This window comes from Tigriopus californicus, chromosome 10 (assembly GCF_007210705.1).
Source record: "Tigriopus californicus strain San Diego chromosome 10, Tcal_SD_v2.1, whole genome shotgun sequence".
Lineage (NCBI taxonomy): Eukaryota > Metazoa > Arthropoda > Copepoda > Harpacticoida > Harpacticidae > Tigriopus > Tigriopus californicus.
Genome location: NC_081449.1, coordinates 9687407 through 9705055, shown reverse-complemented (window position 1 = coordinate 9705055; position 17649 = coordinate 9687407). Strand labels below are relative to the sequence as shown.

The 17649-nt window shown below is 45.7% G+C and overlaps 2 protein-coding genes across 5 annotated transcripts; one reads left to right on the top strand and one right to left on the bottom strand.

The window, feature by feature from the left end:
- The first annotated feature begins 7233 nt into the window (after nt 1–7233).
- On the top strand, nt 7234–12350 carry LOC131889026 (endoplasmic reticulum transmembrane helix translocase-like). 2 transcript variants are annotated; one of them, XM_059238010.1, is made up of 11 exons: nt 7234–7353; nt 7452–8332; nt 8415–8686; nt 8762–9480; nt 9560–9973; nt 10037–10449; nt 10519–10942; nt 11012–11642; nt 11708–11819; nt 11886–12029; nt 12091–12350. In XM_059238010.1, the coding sequence occupies exons 2-11, from the start codon at nt 8015–8017 to the stop codon at nt 12199–12201; spliced, it is 3558 nt and encodes a 1185-aa protein (XP_059093993.1). In that variant the 5' UTR covers nt 7234–7353; nt 7452–8014; the 3' UTR covers nt 12202–12350. The 2 variants fall into 2 exon arrangements, with proteins under 2 accessions (XP_059093993.1, XP_059093992.1); XM_059238009.1 differs by having other exon boundaries at nt 7275–8332.
- On the bottom strand, nt 12342–16725 carry LOC131889030 (YTH domain-containing protein 1-like). 3 transcript variants are annotated; one of them, XM_059238017.1, is made up of 4 exons: nt 15870–16725; nt 13781–14918; nt 13282–13431; nt 12342–13198 (listed from the first exon to the last, which is right to left on the bottom strand). In XM_059238017.1, exons 2-4 carry the CDS (start codon nt 14871–14873, stop codon nt 12438–12440), a joined length of 2004 nt encoding a protein of 667 aa, XP_059094000.1. In that variant the 5' UTR covers nt 14874–14918; nt 15870–16725; the 3' UTR covers nt 12342–12437. The 3 variants fall into 3 exon arrangements, with proteins under 3 accessions (XP_059094000.1, XP_059093999.1, XP_059094001.1); XM_059238016.1 differs by having other exon boundaries at nt 16531–16725; XM_059238018.1 differs by lacking the exon at nt 15870–16725 and having other exon boundaries at nt 13781–15451.
- Between the last annotated feature and the right edge of the window lie 924 nt (nt 16726–17649).

Sequence of the window (17649 nt, the reverse complement as noted above, 5' to 3'; positions counted from 1 at the left end):
ACTTCGGGTTCAAGTCTCAGATTGAAATCTCCGGGAAGTAAAATTTCCAAGTTTGGAACTCGATCCATAAAATTGGTTAAATCAAGTCAATCCTAATGTTGTAGATTTCCAAGGGAGGTTTGAAGTAGCAACGAGCGATGGATATTCCTTTGCTTGAACGGCAAGGATTATATCTGATTGCTTAACGTTAGTGGGAATGAAATTCTGAAATTCCCTGCTTTTGATTACTTCATAATCATTCATTATTAGAGTAGAGGGGTACCGTATTGGTAGAGCATCCGCTTTCCAGTTAGCGAATCCTGGTTCCAAACCCAGGCTTGGCAAAGCCAAGCTTTTTCGCACTATTCAAATTACAGCATAAGTTGGTGCTTTAACAGCTTCAATGGGCGAACCTGCGATCATTCCCGAGGGTTTGGTAAAAATTAATGTTGCACGTTTGGCTGCGACAACAGAGCGGGAATATCCTTCAATTGGGACACAGATGCAGGCCGAGCGAGAGAGCTGTCATCTGACTCCAAACAAACAAATCATATATAATGTGATCAACCAACGGATAAGAGTTAGAGGATCCGGCCCATCCTTCAATATAGGGTTTATCAGGAATTTTAGTCAAAGACTTGTCAAAAATCAGACTTAAAAGATGCTACATATAAATAAAAGTCAAGTAAAATGAATAATCTTCTCGTCTTGAACTACTGGGATTCCAATCCCGGTAGCGGTAAGGAAATCCGCAAGAATAAAAAAAATCTCACCCAAGAAGAACATTTTTTGGCGATAAGGTCAATTTTAATAGTACGCAAAAAAGTGCTCAAATCCTGAAAATACATTTTTGTTTAAATAAATCTTGTCACTTTTTGGTGTCCCCTTCTAAGTCTCAGGGTTCAAAATTAGAAGAATATCATAAATACAACTGCATCATTTTTTCCTGTTAGGTTTTCTTTACATTTTTGTGTCTTTCAAATGTTTTGTTTTTCTAAAAGTACAATTTTCAAGATGTTTCGTGAATATACCCTGTCAAAGAGTGCCAAATATAATTGAATTGTGAAACTGAAATTCTTTATGAGCACCATGAATAATTTGTTTTTCTTAAAAAGTAGCATTGTTCTAGCATTTTCGAATTTCAATTAGCATTTTTTAGCCTTGATTTTGCACGAGCTAGCATCTCTGGCTGAAAACAACCTGGCCAGCCTGGTCTAAAAGGGCTGATGGGAACGAAAAAGACTCGAGTCCGGCAAAAAGTCAAACAATCAAAGAGCTCATGTGAGTCCGACTTTTGCTGGACTCCTTTAAATAATTTTAGCGCTCACCTTATAGCTTGGCAAAACATGGCGTTCCCGTTACGTTTTAAGAAAAGTCACGCATAAGTCTAATTCAGCACCTCTCTAATCAGTCAAATTGGACTGGAGCGAGTGTCAACCAGGAAATAATATTTTTGAGTTTGGAAGCATGTTAGGGTCAGTAAGTACAAGGTTAACCACATAAAACCGGCCAGATATTCAATTTGATATAGCAACCGTAATTTAAATTTCCCACTCTTCAAAATTTCACTGATGACTCATCCAAGATTTGCTTACATTCTCGCAAAAAACTTGAAACTCTCAATTGATCCGTAAAAAAATGGCAATCTCCGAAGCTATCCGAGAGAACATTATTTTGCTTCATAAGCAAGGCCTCTCCAAAAGAGCTATTGCCAAAGGCTTTTAGAAGCCAAGTTCACCGTCCACGATGTCATTTCAAGATTCAAAAAGACTGGAATGATCAAGGACCAGTGCGAACCCGAGCTCTCATCAATACTGTGAGACAACGGTTGAATCAAAATCCCCAACGGGAGCATTTCCCAGATGTCCAAGGAGCTCCAAGTATCCACCACGAGCCTCCGGAGAGTCGTCATTTATGATTTGAAGAAGAAATGTTTCAAATTCCAACGAAGGCAAGTCCTATCTGATGGAACAATTGTCAAGAGGCTTGTCCGAGAACGGATAATAAAAAAGTTCCTTACCCCTGCGCCGCGGCCATCTATCATTTGGAGTGATGAGAAAATATTCACTGTCCAGAAGTCCTGGTATCGTCAAAACGACCGGATTTACGCAGCCAACATTGAGAACATCCCTGTAAGTCTCAGAACCGTTTTTGTCCGCCAACACTCTGCTCATGTCATGGTTTGGGCAGGGGTATCTGATGATGGTCAAAAAACTCCTCTTGTGGTTATACCTGAGGGTGTCAAGGTTAATACCGACGTCTATCTTGAAATGTTGGAGACCCATGTCCTTCCTTGGATCAGAGAACAGCAATGGGACCACGGATACTGTTTCATGCAGGATGGAGCCCCATCTCACACCTCCAACAGAACCAAGGCTTGGTGTAAAGCCAATTTTGGGACAAGAACGTTTGGCCTCCTTCTTCACCAGACTTGAACCCTATGGATTTTTCTGTTTAGTCAATTTTAGAGAAGAAGGTGGGAGACAAAAACTCTCCGAATGTTGGGGCTCTGACAACGGCATTGAAGGCAGCATGGGATGAAATCTCTGAAGATTTGGTCCAAAAAACTTGCCCCTTGGCCAAAGGGCGTTTCCAAGCCGTAGTCCGTAATAGGCTATAATGTCGAATAATTTTAAAATTTCTAATTATAATATAGTCCAGGCTAAAATGCCAATGTAATAAAGTTTTCAATTAAAGCCATATTTTTTTCAAAATTTGCTTTTTTCGTGCCCGGTTTTATGTGGTTAACCTTGTACTTTTGCGTGACGATTAAACTCTTTACTTTGCAATATATGGTAAAATCACGATTCTAAATTCGAAAAATGACAAAAATGTGTGTTGGTCTCAAAGGACGTTTGAATGTTAATCTGACCCTAAACAAGGAAAAGTCAAGCCTGAAATGATGTGAATGGAAACCAGTCAATTTTGCCACAATGCAGCAAGTTTATAAAACGACCAAACAAACATTTGTTGATCGACATTGATCTAATTCAGCAATAGATTTACGTCAATTAAGAATTTCTTATTCAATTCTGTCAAGGAATAAAGTCCATTTATCAAAGTTTCATGCTTCAAAGTCACCCCCAAAAAATAATGCAATAGTAAAATGCCACCAGGACAATTTTGATAGCCCGTTGCTACTGCTAGACCACCGTCAGAGTCTCTAAATCTCGCGTTTTTATTTCAATTTTGCGCTTTATGCCCATAGTTTTCCTCGATTTTTTCGCCAGTTCTTATGACTCATTCCTGGACATCCTTCACATCTAAAAAGTCAGATATAAAAATAAATCTTTTGATTTTGAGAGGTGTTCAAAGGGATAAAAAAATGTTACATTAAACTGTTGGTGAATGGCGTCTAGAAACATAAAAAATGCCGAAAAACTGGATATAGCGATGCACATGCAATGTTTTACTCATTGTACTGTATAATAAGGCTTACAATAGCCTGATCTTTTGTTTTTAAATGTTAATTTTTGCATACGTAGCTGGTTTTTCTTATGTTTCTCTCCAAACAAGCGCTTTTCTTGACATCTATTTAGAGAAAATTGTGCAATTTAAAGTTTTCCTCATTTTTTCTAGAAATTTGTTTGACATGAAAGTCCAAAATAGGTTACATATATATTAACAACTGCCTGGACATATATTCCATCCTTCCATTTTGAATAGCTCTGTCTCTTTTTCATGGCAATTTTTGGAGATTCACTGTATTAAAGGTGGGGACGCACTTTGTTCGTCCAACATTCATCTCCTTTAAAAGTCAGACACATCTAAACATGTTTCAGAGGGGTATAATGTGAAAAGACTTGGCTTGCGATCATTTTCAGGAAACTTGAAATGAAAACATCTCTAACATGTAATGAAACATAATCTCAATAACAAAAATGTTGCATAATAGTTTCACTGTGGCATTATCAATATGCTGTTGCAGAACTCTGGTATCTATTTACCATGAAATGTTAAAGAAATATGCATATATAGAGAATATATAGAGATATATAGAGATGCATATATAAAGAAAGATGCTCGTCCAGCTGTTTAGTCTGAGAGGCAGCTTGAACACTGCAAAAATCTGCTCCCAGGTTTGTTTGCTTATTAAAACGTCAGATGGCATCTCCCTCACTTGGCTTGCCATCTAATAATATGTATCCCAATTGAGGGATATTCCCAATTTGATGTCACAACCAACATAAACTATTAGCTCACCCTCAGGAATGACCACAGGTTTGCCCATTTAAGCTGTCAAAGCAACTCTTTTGTAATGTAAATATTGCAAAAAGAGCTTGAACTTGGTTAGCCGTGGATCAAACCAGGAGTCGCAAATTGGAGAGCAGATGCTCTACCAATACGGTACTACAACTAGCCTCTCCTCTCCAGGTATAGTAGGTTCAAATTATGTTCCTAAGAATTGTTATGACAGAATTTTCCTTTCCATTGAATATTCCATTCAATAAAGACCATATTTATATGCAAATTTTGGCCAGCCCTACTAATGAGATACCCTGCCATTGGTACGGGCAACTGGTCCTGCACCATGACAATATTCCACATTTGGAGTCTAAACTGGATTGGGTGTCTGATGACTAGGGCCGGCCACAGTTTGCAGATAAATTTGGTCTTTATTGACAGCAAATTTGCATTAAAAATGCAATAAATTTGCTGAAAAAGATATTTGCACAATATTCCGAATGCACTTTTTGGCCGGTCCTACTGATGACTAAGGCCAATGACTAATGTCAAAAACTCTACTACCTGTTTTTTTTTTCAAACCTTTTTGTAAAAAAGTACACGTTCGTAAGAAATAGAATGCAAACATATCACCAATTGCGTGCTTATGTATTCCCTCCATCTTCAATAGCTCTTTTATCTTTGCATTTTTTAAGACAAAAGTTCTAAATTATTACGAATTGAGAGTTCTTGTTATATCCTATCCCCTTTACTAGAGATTAATGTTATTGTCAACAAATAAGAAAAACCCATTATTAGCTTTTGGTTGAGAGTTAGTTTTAGGTTACATAAGTCATTGCTTCTGTCTGTAAAGGTTTGTTTTTTGTTTCAATGTCATAGTTTCTAAAAGTGATTTGTAAATTATGATTATTGATTGATATACAATCCAGAAAGGAGGTCATTAGAATTTTACATTGACTGATTACAAGTTGCAAAAAGTATATTTGCATGACTCTATAAACCAAATTTTTCTTCATCAAACTAGATCAAATTATATAAAAGCTTTCATGAAGCCATGGTTTGATCATTTTTTTTTGACCGCTAAAAGCAGATATTTAAAAATATCTAGAATGTAATATTTAGCCGAAATCCCCTTATTTCACAACCTATCCTCAAAGGTTGACCCCTACCGTAGTAAACCAAATGATGTCATCCACCTGGGATGCTACTCTTTCCTTGAAATCACTGCAGATTAGTAGTGCATGCAATGTACTGTATAATTCAGAAAGTTTCTTAAGAGTCATCATGAGTTTTGAAAGTTTATGATTCATTCTTTCAATCAATGATACCTTGCTGATGCTTCTGAAAATATGTTTTTTCACTGTGTTTTCAATGCTTTGTGCTTATGTTTTTGTTGGGTTAATGAATTTTAAAGATTTGTGCTAATGGTTTTTGGGTTAGAGTTTATTAATGATTTCTTCTACTTACCAACGTTGGCTTGATACCTTACCAATTTATTTTGATGGGCATTTGATGTTTTGTTTATCAATATTTGTTTAGAAATCATAAATATTGGCCTGATTACCAACATTGGTTTGATTAATGGCCAATTTCCTTTGGGTGCCTTGCTATTGTTGTATCTATCATCTATTACTCCCCTGAGCTACTCTCCACAAAAAGGTGCTGGTCACTCACTTGGTCACCTCTCTATATCAAAAGTAGACAACTATGTTTGGTGAAATACAATTGATGAATACCAAAGTTTTTTGTCTAACATTGCGCTTTGTATCTTGGGCTTTTAGTCCTCTTGTTTGGGCCCAACTGGGGCCCTGATACAGGGCCTTGGGTCGGAGGCACAACCCTTTGGCTCCCATCAGCTGCCAATCGGATCTCTAGTACTGATGGGAAAAGGGCAAGTAGCAAGTCATCACAGACACCCAAGTACTACTTGTTTACAAGCAAAGCTTGGCCAAGCACTAGAACTTGGGCAAGCTTAACACAAGCAGAGTTCGTTGCTAATGTAGGGAGCCCAGACGGTTAGCTGAGGAAAACCCCAAAATGAGGATTTTTTGTGCGTAACTAAATTCAGATTGCCAGAAACAAACCAGTCATTGAACCAAAGCCACATTACTGCCTCACTGTTGGTGCACTTTATTGCTTTTCCTGTATAAATTGATTTAATTTGCCCTGGTATAAAATTTCTTGCGTAAGTTTGGCCACACCATTTTCCCCTCAAGTGTCTGTGTACAAACCCAAGTTTGGGCAAGTTCCTACTTGGGCAAGTAAAGCAGCCGGATATACTTTCCCCTTTTGGTGCTTGCTTCACACGGGTCAGTACTGATGTGATCAATCTGCCTGCGCCTCAATCTTTCAAACCAGTACTGCCAAGTTTGATCCAAACTGGATGTTTTTGGTCAGAAAATATACGTTCCCCTGACCTAAAAAAATCCAGCTTGGATCAAACTTGGCAGTACTGGTTTGAAAGATTGAGGCGCAGGCAGATTGATCACATCAGTACACATCAGTAATCTCTAGATCTCTGTGCTCCGGACGTGACGCGAGAGTCAGTCAGTCCAGCCGTACTGGAAGATTGTTTGAAGCCGGTGAATTGGTCTGAGCTAGAGACCATATAATGACTAGACCTCGCGTAGCGCGAGGAAAAATGCGAACATTTGCCTTCATCAGCTGAAACATAATGTTTGGTGTACAATGACTCATGCTTTTTCATCGGCCAGCGTGGCTGGATTCTGAGTGTGTTTGTCACTGATTGCATTCGTTGAAGACCAGACGATTGTAAGTTGTTGGTACTGATCAGGCAGTCACCCTCCTTTTTTTTGGTGTACAGAGTTGTTGACACCAAATCCATGTTCCTCTGGACTGAGGTCGGGCCAATGCGACATTTAGTCATTACATGATCTGTGATCTGAGCCGGTCTGAGCCCTGCCCCTTGGCCCAATGGAAATTGAACAAATCCAGCCCCACCAACTGACTCGGTGAGTCGGCGTGTGAGTGGAAGAGTAAGTGAGCGCAGCTAGAGGCAGCGGACTGAGGAACCGGCCTGCCTGTTTCTTCTGCATGTCTAGAGGGCAATGTCCATCATCTTTGACAACGATGACAACTGACAAGGAGGGCATGTCCCCAAAGTTCGGAACTGGCAATCTGGCCTGGTAAGCTGCTGTTGTGTTGTTCCCCGACCATATCCGCCCACAGGTTAGTTGACAACACGCTCGGGACGAGTACGTCGTGGCCAATCAGCACCACTGGACCCGCCCTCCACCAACCTAACACGCCCATGATTATACTCATAGCTTCTGAGGCCTGAGGACAACCGGAACTTGGGTTGACACTCGCTAGCCCTGTCCCTACGTGGCCATACCCGTCCCTCTGGACCAGTCCCTGTCTCATTCCCAGGGGCGAGTGGGCGTGGCCCCTGTTGTCCCCCGAGCCGGTCCGTCCCTCGCGGCACGATCCTCCCTGTTCCACCCCCGAGACAGACCAATCTCACGTACAAGAGGTTGGCCAAGAACCGAAGCCAGGCTCAAGGGATTGCCGGCCGTCGTCCTCCACCTGTTTTTTGGCTGTTGGATCTGTTTCATCTGGTTCATCTGGTTGGAGGGGCGAGAGGCCAGCCCGCCCAGGCCCGCCCAGGCCCGTCCAATCGCCAGTCCCATCTCGGTTCACTCCGAACCGCATCCTACCCGCCATTGTGGTAGTGGTTTGGGACTCCCTCCCTAGGTCAGCAGCCCAAGCAGCCTAAGCAGCCCCATTGCCACGGTTGAGGCTCTGAGCGTGAAGACCAGACCGGGAAGCGTCACCACTGCTGAGCGGGCGGGCAGTGAGTGATTGGCTGATTGCCATTTGGGCAGGAGTCATGCTGATCTCCCCCGGCGACGAGTTGGTCCAATGGATCGGGCTGTATCGAGAACGCCACTGGGCGCTTCACGGACACGTGGGTCCCTTCCTGGTAGCCTATGCCCTTTGGGCTTACGCTTGGCTTTTCGGATGGACCGGACAACTCCAGGCAGTGGCTGAACCCGACTCCGACCCCGGCTCAGTGGTTGGCCCAGCTCCTGATTTGCCTTGGGAAGCGGCCATGCTCATCTTGGCCGGCCTAGGCTTATTGCAGATCCTGCTTTGTCTGACGTGCTATTGGTCCGTGGATTGTCTGACCTTTTTGACGTGTGCTCGGGTAAGTGTGATCCCACTAATCAGCTGGAATACCAGCCGACTTGGAGCGTCTGACTGGAGCGTTTCTTCTGTGTCTGTCACAGGTGCAGGACCCATCCACCGCAACCGTGGCTAAAGTCGTACCCCAACCCAACAATGGATCCAGCGAGTTGGTGCGATTGCGACTCAGTGCCGAGGGATCCGCCCGGACTTGGATGCTTTTCCAAAAGCTGAAATACACCTGGGACGCGGACAAGCACCTATTTCGGGGAACGGAATTTCCCACCAACCATTCCTACAAGTATTATTTGGAGAGCAAAGGCTTCGAAACGCCCGAAGCGCTGGCCACGGTCCAGGCCGACCTCGGTCGTAATGAGTAAGAATGACAAACAACCACCATAAGTCAATCTTAAGGGTGTTCCGAGACTAATCGGCGAGTTTGCCGTTTTAGCGTGGACATGACCATCCCGACCTTCAAGGAGCTGTTCGTAGAGCGCGCCACGGCGCCCTTCTTCGTGTTCCAAGTGTTTTGTGTGGGATTGTGGTGTCTGGACGAGTACTGGTATTATTCGCTCTTCACCTTATTCATGTTGGTGGTGTTCGAGTGTACACTCGTCAAACAACAAATTAAGAACATGTCCGAGATCCGAAAAATGGGTAATAAACCCTACCTTATTCAAACGTACCGTAATTCGCGATGGCGACCCGTCATGACCCATGAGTTGGTGGCCGGAGATATCGTGTCCATTGGTCGCTCTCTTGAAGACAACCTTGTGCCCTGCGACTTACTGCTTTTACGTGGACCCTGCATTGTGGACGAGAGCATGCTCACCGGGGAGTCCGTGCCTCAAATGAAGGAGGCCTTGGAGAATGTGGATGGGGGTGGCCATTTCGAGGACGAGACGGATGGCAAACTCCACATCTTGTATGGTGGTACCAAAGTCGTCCAACATACACCGCCGGCCAAAACCGTGACCGGATTGCGAGCCCCCGACAACGGTTGTGTGGCTTATGTGTTGCGCACGGGATTCAACACTTCGCAAGGCAAACTCTTACGAACAATCTTATTCGGTGTTCGACGGGTGACTGCCAATAACATTGAGACCTTCTTCTTTATCGTGTTCTTGCTCATGTTCGCCATTGCTGCGTCCTCGTACGTGTGGATTAAGGGTTAGTGTTGTACAAGAAACGAATGTGGATAGTCATCTAGTCCTTGACCACCAAAAATTGGCTCGGCGTTTACTTTCAGGCACCGAGGATCCGAATCGAAATCGGTACAAGCTCTTTTTGGAATGCACCCTCATTTTAACTAGCGTCGTTCCCCCCGAGCTGCCGATAGAGCTGTCTTTGGCCGTGAACACCTCGCTCATCTCATTGGCCAAATTGCGAGTGTTTTGCACGGAACCGTTCCGTATTCCATTCGCTGGCAAGGTGGAGGTGTGTTGCTTTGACAAGACTGGAACCCTCACGAGTGATAACCTAGTGGTTGAAGGCGTGGCCGGTTGCAACGGATCCTCGGAAGTTCAGCCCATTGATGCAGCCCCCATCGAGAGTGTTCAAGTCCTGGCTACGTGTCACTCTTTGGTCCAATTAGACGACGGTTTGGTGGGTGATCCTCTCGAAAAAGCCACTCTGACGGCCATTGATTGGAATTTGACTAAAGGTTCGTGAAACGCGACCTATCATTGCCTTCTTCGAGTTTGAATCACCCTCGTTCTTGTTTCAGGCGAAGCCGTAGTTCCTAAACGCGGGCGATTTCCGGGCTTGAAAATCTTTCATCGCCACCACTTCTCGTCGGCTTTGAAACGAATGTCCGTGATCTGTGGCTACACGCCCACGGGCAGCTCGGAAACACTGTATCTGGCTACGGTTAAGGGAGCTCCTGAGACCTTAAGAGAGATGTTTGCGTCAATCCCTCCTGATTACGACGAGACGTACATCTCTCTGTCGCGAAGAGGGGCCCGCGTTTTGGCTCTGGGAATCAAGGAATTGGGCTCCTTGAGTCACCAACAAGTCCGGGAAATGTCTCGAGATCAACTGGAGATTGGTCTTCGTTTTGCCGGGTTTGTGATCATTTCTTGTCCCTTGAAGAAAGACTCCAAGGCTGTCATCAAAGAGATCCTCAATGCCTCCCATCACGTGAGCTCAACAACCGACTACGGGTGTCCAACTTTATTGTTCACAGTAACATTCTTGGTATTTTAATAGGTCACAATGATCACCGGGGACAATCCTCTGACGGCGTGCCACGTGGCAAGAGAACTTCGCTTCATGAAAACCAAATCGACCCTGATCTTGACCCCCACAAATGGTGGCTCTGTTTGGGTTTGGCAGAGTGTCGATCAAACCAAAGAGCTTCCAGTTTTGATCCTGGGCAAGCTGAATCGGCGGAATGAAGCTTGGGTCAGCTTGACCAATAACCACGATCTTTGCGTCACGGGCGAAGGATTGTCGTTCCTCCAAACGGAGACCAAGCTCCTGAATGCCCTTTTGCCGCACGTGAAAGTGTTTGCTCGAGTGGCTCCGAAACAAAAAGAGTTTGTGATTACTACCTTGAGAAGCTTAGGATACGTAACTCTCATGTGTGGAGACGGAACCAATGACGTTGGAGCACTAAAACACGCCAATGTTGGTGAGTAGTTTGACGGATTTTATTGACCCTGTTCCTCCTCAACCCGAGGGTGTCAATTATAAATTCAAGGGGTCGCAATATTGTCGAACATTCCCGACAAACCTGAGGGTCACAATAAGCCCAAAAAGAAAGAAGAGGACAGTCCAAACTCGGCTGAGCGGAAACTAGAGAAACTCACCAAGTCGGGTAAGATAGCTCGAAGGCCTACGGAAACTACGAGAGAGCAAAAGATCATGAAGCAGCAAGCCCAGCTTCAAAAGATGCTGAAGGAAATGGAGGAAGCAGATCAGGCGCAAATCGTCAAATTGGGCGATGCGTCCATCGCAGCTCCGTTCACCGCCAAATTATCTTCGATATCGGCCATCAACCACATCATCAAGCAAGGCCGATGCACCCTAGTGACGACGCTTCAAATGTTCAAGATCTTGGCCTTAAATGCCCTGATTTTGGCCTATTCCCAGTCTGTGCTCTATCTGGAAGGCGTCAAGTTCTCGGATGGGCAAGCAACTCTTCAGGGCATGTTGTTGGCCTCGTGCTTTCTGTTCATTTCTCGGTCTAAGCCCTTGAAGACGTTATCCAAGCAGAGACCTCTGCCCAACATTTTCAACCTGTACACAATTAGCACGGTTCTATTGCAATTTGCTGTTCACTTTGGATGCCTTGTGTTCCTCGTTCAAGAAGCTTATCGTCGAGAGCCCAAGTGAGTTAAAAAACACCTTCAGTCAATGAGGGAGTCGATAATGATTGCATTCTCATGCGCTTTAGGAAAGAAGAATTCCCGGATTTGGAAAAGGACTTTGAGCCCACGTTATTAAACAGTACTGTGTACATGATATCAATGACGCTTCAATTGGCAACATTTGCCATTAACTATCGAGTAAGATTACGCCATCCTTGCGGTAAGAATCACCTTTTTATTCCAATTCATTTCCCCATCTTTTAGGGTCACCCTTACATGGAGTCTTTGCGAGAGAACCGTGCTTTACTCTACAGTTTGAGTGGAACGGCAAGCTTCATCGCCATATTAGCCTTGGGTTGGATCCCGGAGCTCACCGAACAATTCGCTATTATAGACTTTCCAGATGAGGTAACGTTTGTTGAACTAGTCGAACTTGAACATTCGATCAGCGTGGCGTATTTCATTCCAGTTCCGCAATTTGCTCATCGGTGTCCTCTGTCTCGACGTGATCTTGTCTCTGGCTGTGGACCGCACTTGTTTGTTCCTCTTCGGAGAGGGAAAGCTAACCCGAATGGAATAAAGACTCCGTTTGTGATGACGGTCCAATTTGGTGTGAACCATTGGCTTCATGGAGAATTAATGTTTGTTATTATTTTACTTATTAATTGTTACGTATTCACTCATTTGGTGGCTAATGAAAACGCAAAATGAATTCATCACTTTAGTCGACATTTTCCATTTATTGAGTGAACCACATGAGGCTTCCTAACTCATGTTGGAGGCTTTTTATCGTTATTTTTATCATCATTTTCATCCTTATCGTCGTGCATAAACTCGCCGAGTGACCTTGCCACTCTCGGCATAGCTACCTCGAGATTCAAACTGCCTCGATCCTCGATGACCACGCTCAGGGGCATAATCGACATACTCGTCATGACGACGACTTTCCCGTCTCGACGGAGGATCACGGTCACCCCGTGAGGAGCCCACTGAACCATAATACGATCGCTGAACGAGTGGGGAGGAATTAGATGCCATCATATAGGAGGATAACCTTGGTCCATGCGCTCCGTGCAATACTGAGGATGACGAGGGTCTTTCTCGCGTGGATCCTCCTCCCCCACCACCTCGATCTCGATCGTGGCGGTGGTTGGTGCTTCCGTTTCGCGGATATCTCGAGTTGGAAGAGGAAGAGGGGAGGAATTGTTGGTATTGGTGCTGAGCATGAGGATGGTAGTCCCTGGAATATGGGGAGGATCGTTGTTCGTCATACGGAGATGAACGTGGCCGTGCCATTTTCATGGAACCCAAATCCATATCCCGCTCATCCATCCTGTGGCGTTTACGGCTCATCATCCGCGGTGAGGCTCCCTGCTCGTCGTAACGATTCGAATGTATGGCACGGGGTAGTGGTCCCCTATTGGCGCTTAGTGGTCGGGTCTTGGGAATCGCCCTCGACCTTTCGTCGATCGATTTGGCTCGTTGCTTTCGGGCGGATTCTTTGGACTTCCTTAGAATCGGGGTCATGTCAATGGTCTGATCTTCTGGGAACAAGCGGCACAACTCCAATGCCACATCTGCAATGGTCGAAATATTTGGCAAGCATTACAAAAAAGCGAAACAAATCGAACCATCGGAACCATTTGGTGATTTGACGTACTAGGTTGGATTTCTTGGCCATCGCGGCCAATCTTAACAGGTTTGCCTTCGTTCCACGGGTTGGTCAGGTGTTGACAGCGTTGGAAAGAGAGCTCTTTCCGACACACCCAGTCCAATTCGAACACCCCTCCTAAAGCTTTCGCAGACAATCCTGCGCAAAAGAAACGTATTCATGACCAGAAAATTGGGGTCGCAATCATGTTCGACTTGCCTGTCAAACTCGACAGAGTTCTTAGAGGGCTAGAATTACATTCAGCTCCAAAAGGTTACATTTAAAGGTACTGATACAGATGCGGTAAAGGAGCAAGAAAACAATCGGTCTTGAATTTCAAACGAACTAAGAAATAAGAACAACTCTCGAACAACTCTGGAAATACTCGAAGAAACACAAAATCCAGTCCACTGGAGAGAGATTTGGTCAATTAAAGCCAACTTTGCCTTGCTACAAGTATTGGATTAGATGTTGTTACAATGTGGAGGTTCTTTAGTGGTTGACTCACCAGGTGGGAGAACCCAAGACACGGAGGGTCCATCTCGACGAGATCCTGAGGCCATTCGAGCGAAACCAGCAAACCGACCCGACTCTTTAATGGAGAACACGAGGAGCACGTTGCGAGATTCCAAAAAAGCTTGGTTGAAACGACTTTCGTTGGCCGGGGGCGTGCTCCAAACACTTTTGGCTTTGGACAAGGCGACGTTCTCCCCATTGTTGCTCTTAACAAGGAAAACGCGAGCATCCCGAAACAAGTAATTCAACTTGGTAGCGTAGTCATATGATTTGCCCGAGCCGCTCTTCTTGCTTGCATCACTTTTCCTTCTGTCCTCCGTATCTTCTCGGCCATCTAAGGACTCGTCAGGTTCGGGGTCAGAACTAGCTGGGGGTTCGATTTTTTCCCAAGATCGTTTTCGAGGTGGAGTAGTGGATTCTGGCTTTGCCAGAGGCGAAGTGGTTTCTTTGGCCTCGGTCTTTTCACTCTGGCTTTCTTCCCCGGTGTTAGGGCCAGGTGTGACCACCGAGGAGGTGGATGGCGCAGAAGACGATTGCTCAGCACCGCTCATCTTATCCTCTTTGGCTTTGGTGATGGAGTCGTCGGCCTCCTTACCTCGAGGAGCTTCGTCGTCCATGTCACTATCAGAAATGTCGCTGTGAACGTCGGTGGGCTCCAAATCGGGCGCAGTGTTGGCGTTTTTCTGAGTCGATGATCGCTCCGCCCCGTGGTCGCCATCACCCTCGTCAGTGCAATGACCATCATCATCATCGTGAGCTAGTTCCTCATCCGAGATATCTTCACCGGCTTCATCCAGCCTCCGTTGGTCCTCCTCTTGGCGCTTTTGCTCACCCTCACAACGCTTGGCAGCGGCGTGAACCGAGTTTGTCTGGTCTATATCTCCTCTCTCATCATCATCATCATCATCATCCCTCCCAGGCTCATCGTCTTCCTCGCCGTCGTCGTCTTCCCTTTTGTCGTCATCGTCAAACATGTTCTCATGTTCGTTGCTTTGTTGCAAGAGGTCATCTAGGATGTTCTCTTCGCCCGGATGCGAGTGAAGGGGGTCATCCTCGGTCAAGCTAATGGTGGGGCTGTCAGCCATGGCGCTACGGGGGTTCGTCGTGCACACTGAGACTTAAACGAAAAGCTGGAACAAAAAAATTAGGGAAAGTCCGGGTCATGCGAGCGGCCTTAAAACACACCACCGGGTGATCAATGTCCTGGGCGATGGCGAGTGAACGGGGGCTCCTCATCATTGGCATTGACACAAGGTCAGGCCCACTGAGTTCACCCGTCAACTCGTTCATCGCAAGGTGTACCCCGACCTCGCGGCCGACCGCTCATGTATTGAACGTCCTTCACTGCACTCAGGGCAACTGGCCTATCGCTATCGCTCGAGGCTGCCAAATGTTCAATAAAGTAATGCCCATTACACTTTGCCCCGCATCATTCTCATTTATCCTGCCAACTCAGTCCAGTACTCCAAGAAATGGAAGCGGGAGCGGATTCAGGACGGAGGCCATGGGCACAACCGCACATAGAGAATGTTCGCATCGGACTGGTTGAATCACGATCCAGGCGGGGGCGGGGTATGGCCGCAGGCTGAGCTGAAAAAGATCCCACCTCTGACCCTGCCTGGCCACAGTCACTCTCATCTACCAGAAATTATCCCCACCCATCCCACCCCCACCTCCTCAACCGACCCAATGGCTGGGCCGATGCCGCTCAGGTCCATCTAGGTCGCGTCGGCTCCACGGCTGAAATGTCCGAACGAACATTCGGAAGCGGTCGCCTAGGACCGAACTGAGCCGAGCGATGCCCACCACCCCATACGGCCAGAGTGAGGAGGCGAAATCCCACCCCCAATCACCTTGATCACCTTGACATCCGTGTCAAACTCATCTTCCACACTAATGCCTTGGATGGCGCACACGCACGGTGATGGCTGAGTCCGTCTCACCCTGCTGCCCTGTCCGGACAGGGGCGAACGTACAACCCATTAGCCCCAACCTAACCCCAGGCTTGACTTGATGGAGGACAGAGGACAGAGGACTGAGGACTGAGGATTGAGGATTGAGATTTGAGACAGTGTCCTAACCTGATTAAGTGCACACGCCACCAATGATATCGATGAGATTTGTATGATCGGTGGATGATGGATGGTTGATCGATCGATTTCCGAAGAGCGGGATGCAAGATCGAAAAAGCCCAATCCAAAGAACGCACTCATTCCAAGTCCGTACTCATTCACTCACTCACAGGAATGGATGGCCAAACCGAATCCAATCAAAGGCCCAGCCCGAAGAGTCTGATTTGGAAGGAGGGGGAGGAGGAGGAGGGGGAGGAGGAGGAGGAGGAGGAAAAGGCGGGAAACAAGAAGGCCGGGGAAGCTAGAGGAGAAGACGGAGGAGTGTCTACCAAGCCAAACCCCGACAGACGGCTTGACGTGTTTGTTGGAAGGTGTATTGAAAGGTGTAGTGGAAGCAAGAAAGGAAATGGGGTCAGCCGCACTGTCAGGGTCCCATGTCAGGGAGGGATGAATCGCACAGTCATCCGCACCCGTCAACAATTGGGGTTTTTAAGGAGTTTTGCCACGAGGGTGGGTGGTTGTGCTACTCTGATCGGAGGCTACGTATCGCGCAGGCTCGTACGGATGGTGGTTGGGCGACCATGTTTCTTGGCACGGATGGGTAGAGAGTGCCTGCTTGCTTGCCTGCTTGCTTGCTTGATAGCTTTGAGCGGGTGGGTGGGTCACTTACGCTACGAACGTCTTTGGTCTACACGCCCTAGGGAACCTGACGGGGCTAGACTGATTCAGAGGCTGAATCAAAGGCTCAATGGACACAAGTTCCTCACTCCTCATGGGACTCGATTGACTCGGCCAAGAATATCCGAATCCAATCCAATGAACATCTCTCTTACAAGAACAGCAGCACCAGCAGTAGCAGCAGCAGCAGCAGCAGGAGCCCAAGCAAGCAGCATGGTGACCAAACCCTTTGGTGGATCAAAGGAAACCAAGGACCGGGTGGGTCCATTTTGGGAGCTAGAGACCTCATTTTCAGCCTGAAAAAATGCACTTCTAGTGCCTCTTATGCCTAAAAAGGCATTGTGAGCGTCAGCAACTTAAAAAAAACAGACCTATTGGCAGGGCGGTAAATTTATAATTCATATTTTCTGGGCTTGAACCATTACCGAAAAACGAAGAAGTGCTTTACCGTTACCGTTACTTGTTAAAAAAAGTAATGAGTAACACATTACCGTTGCAGTTACCGATGCCGTTTTATTTGCAGAAAAAAACCACTTTATGATCTTTTACTGAATTTTTTTTTGTCTTACTTTTTATGGTTAGAAAAAAGTTAACATAACTATTTCACTGATTTGACAAGAGGAAAATCAGGTTTACATTTTGAGGCTCACTTACGGGTTTTGTCAAGCAACTAGTGATGCCATTTGTCACAAAAATAGTAAATTGATAACCTGCCAGTACCCAAAGTAGCAAATAAGTTACTAGATTTGAGATAGAACTTTTAAAACAATTGGTGAGGACACATTTCAATATTTTTATTTTCCCTTGCTGAAAAAGAAAAAGTAACAATAACAGGAGGACTAAAACCTCGTCCTGTTCCCAATACGGTTGCTTTTTAGACGATCTTGTGCCATTTCAGGGTTTAAAAAAGGCGAAACCCTCAGAAACGAACATTGAAGTTTTCAATAAATTCTCCCCAATCCCCCGTACCAATGCTGCAGTCAAAGAACTATAGCAGTGCAGGAATTAGTCATTGCATTTGCGACGAAGACGAAGTGACAGTAACGACAGGGCTGAACACCGTTCCTTTACCAATACCGTTGCTTTTGCAGAAATGCAATGCGTTACTGGT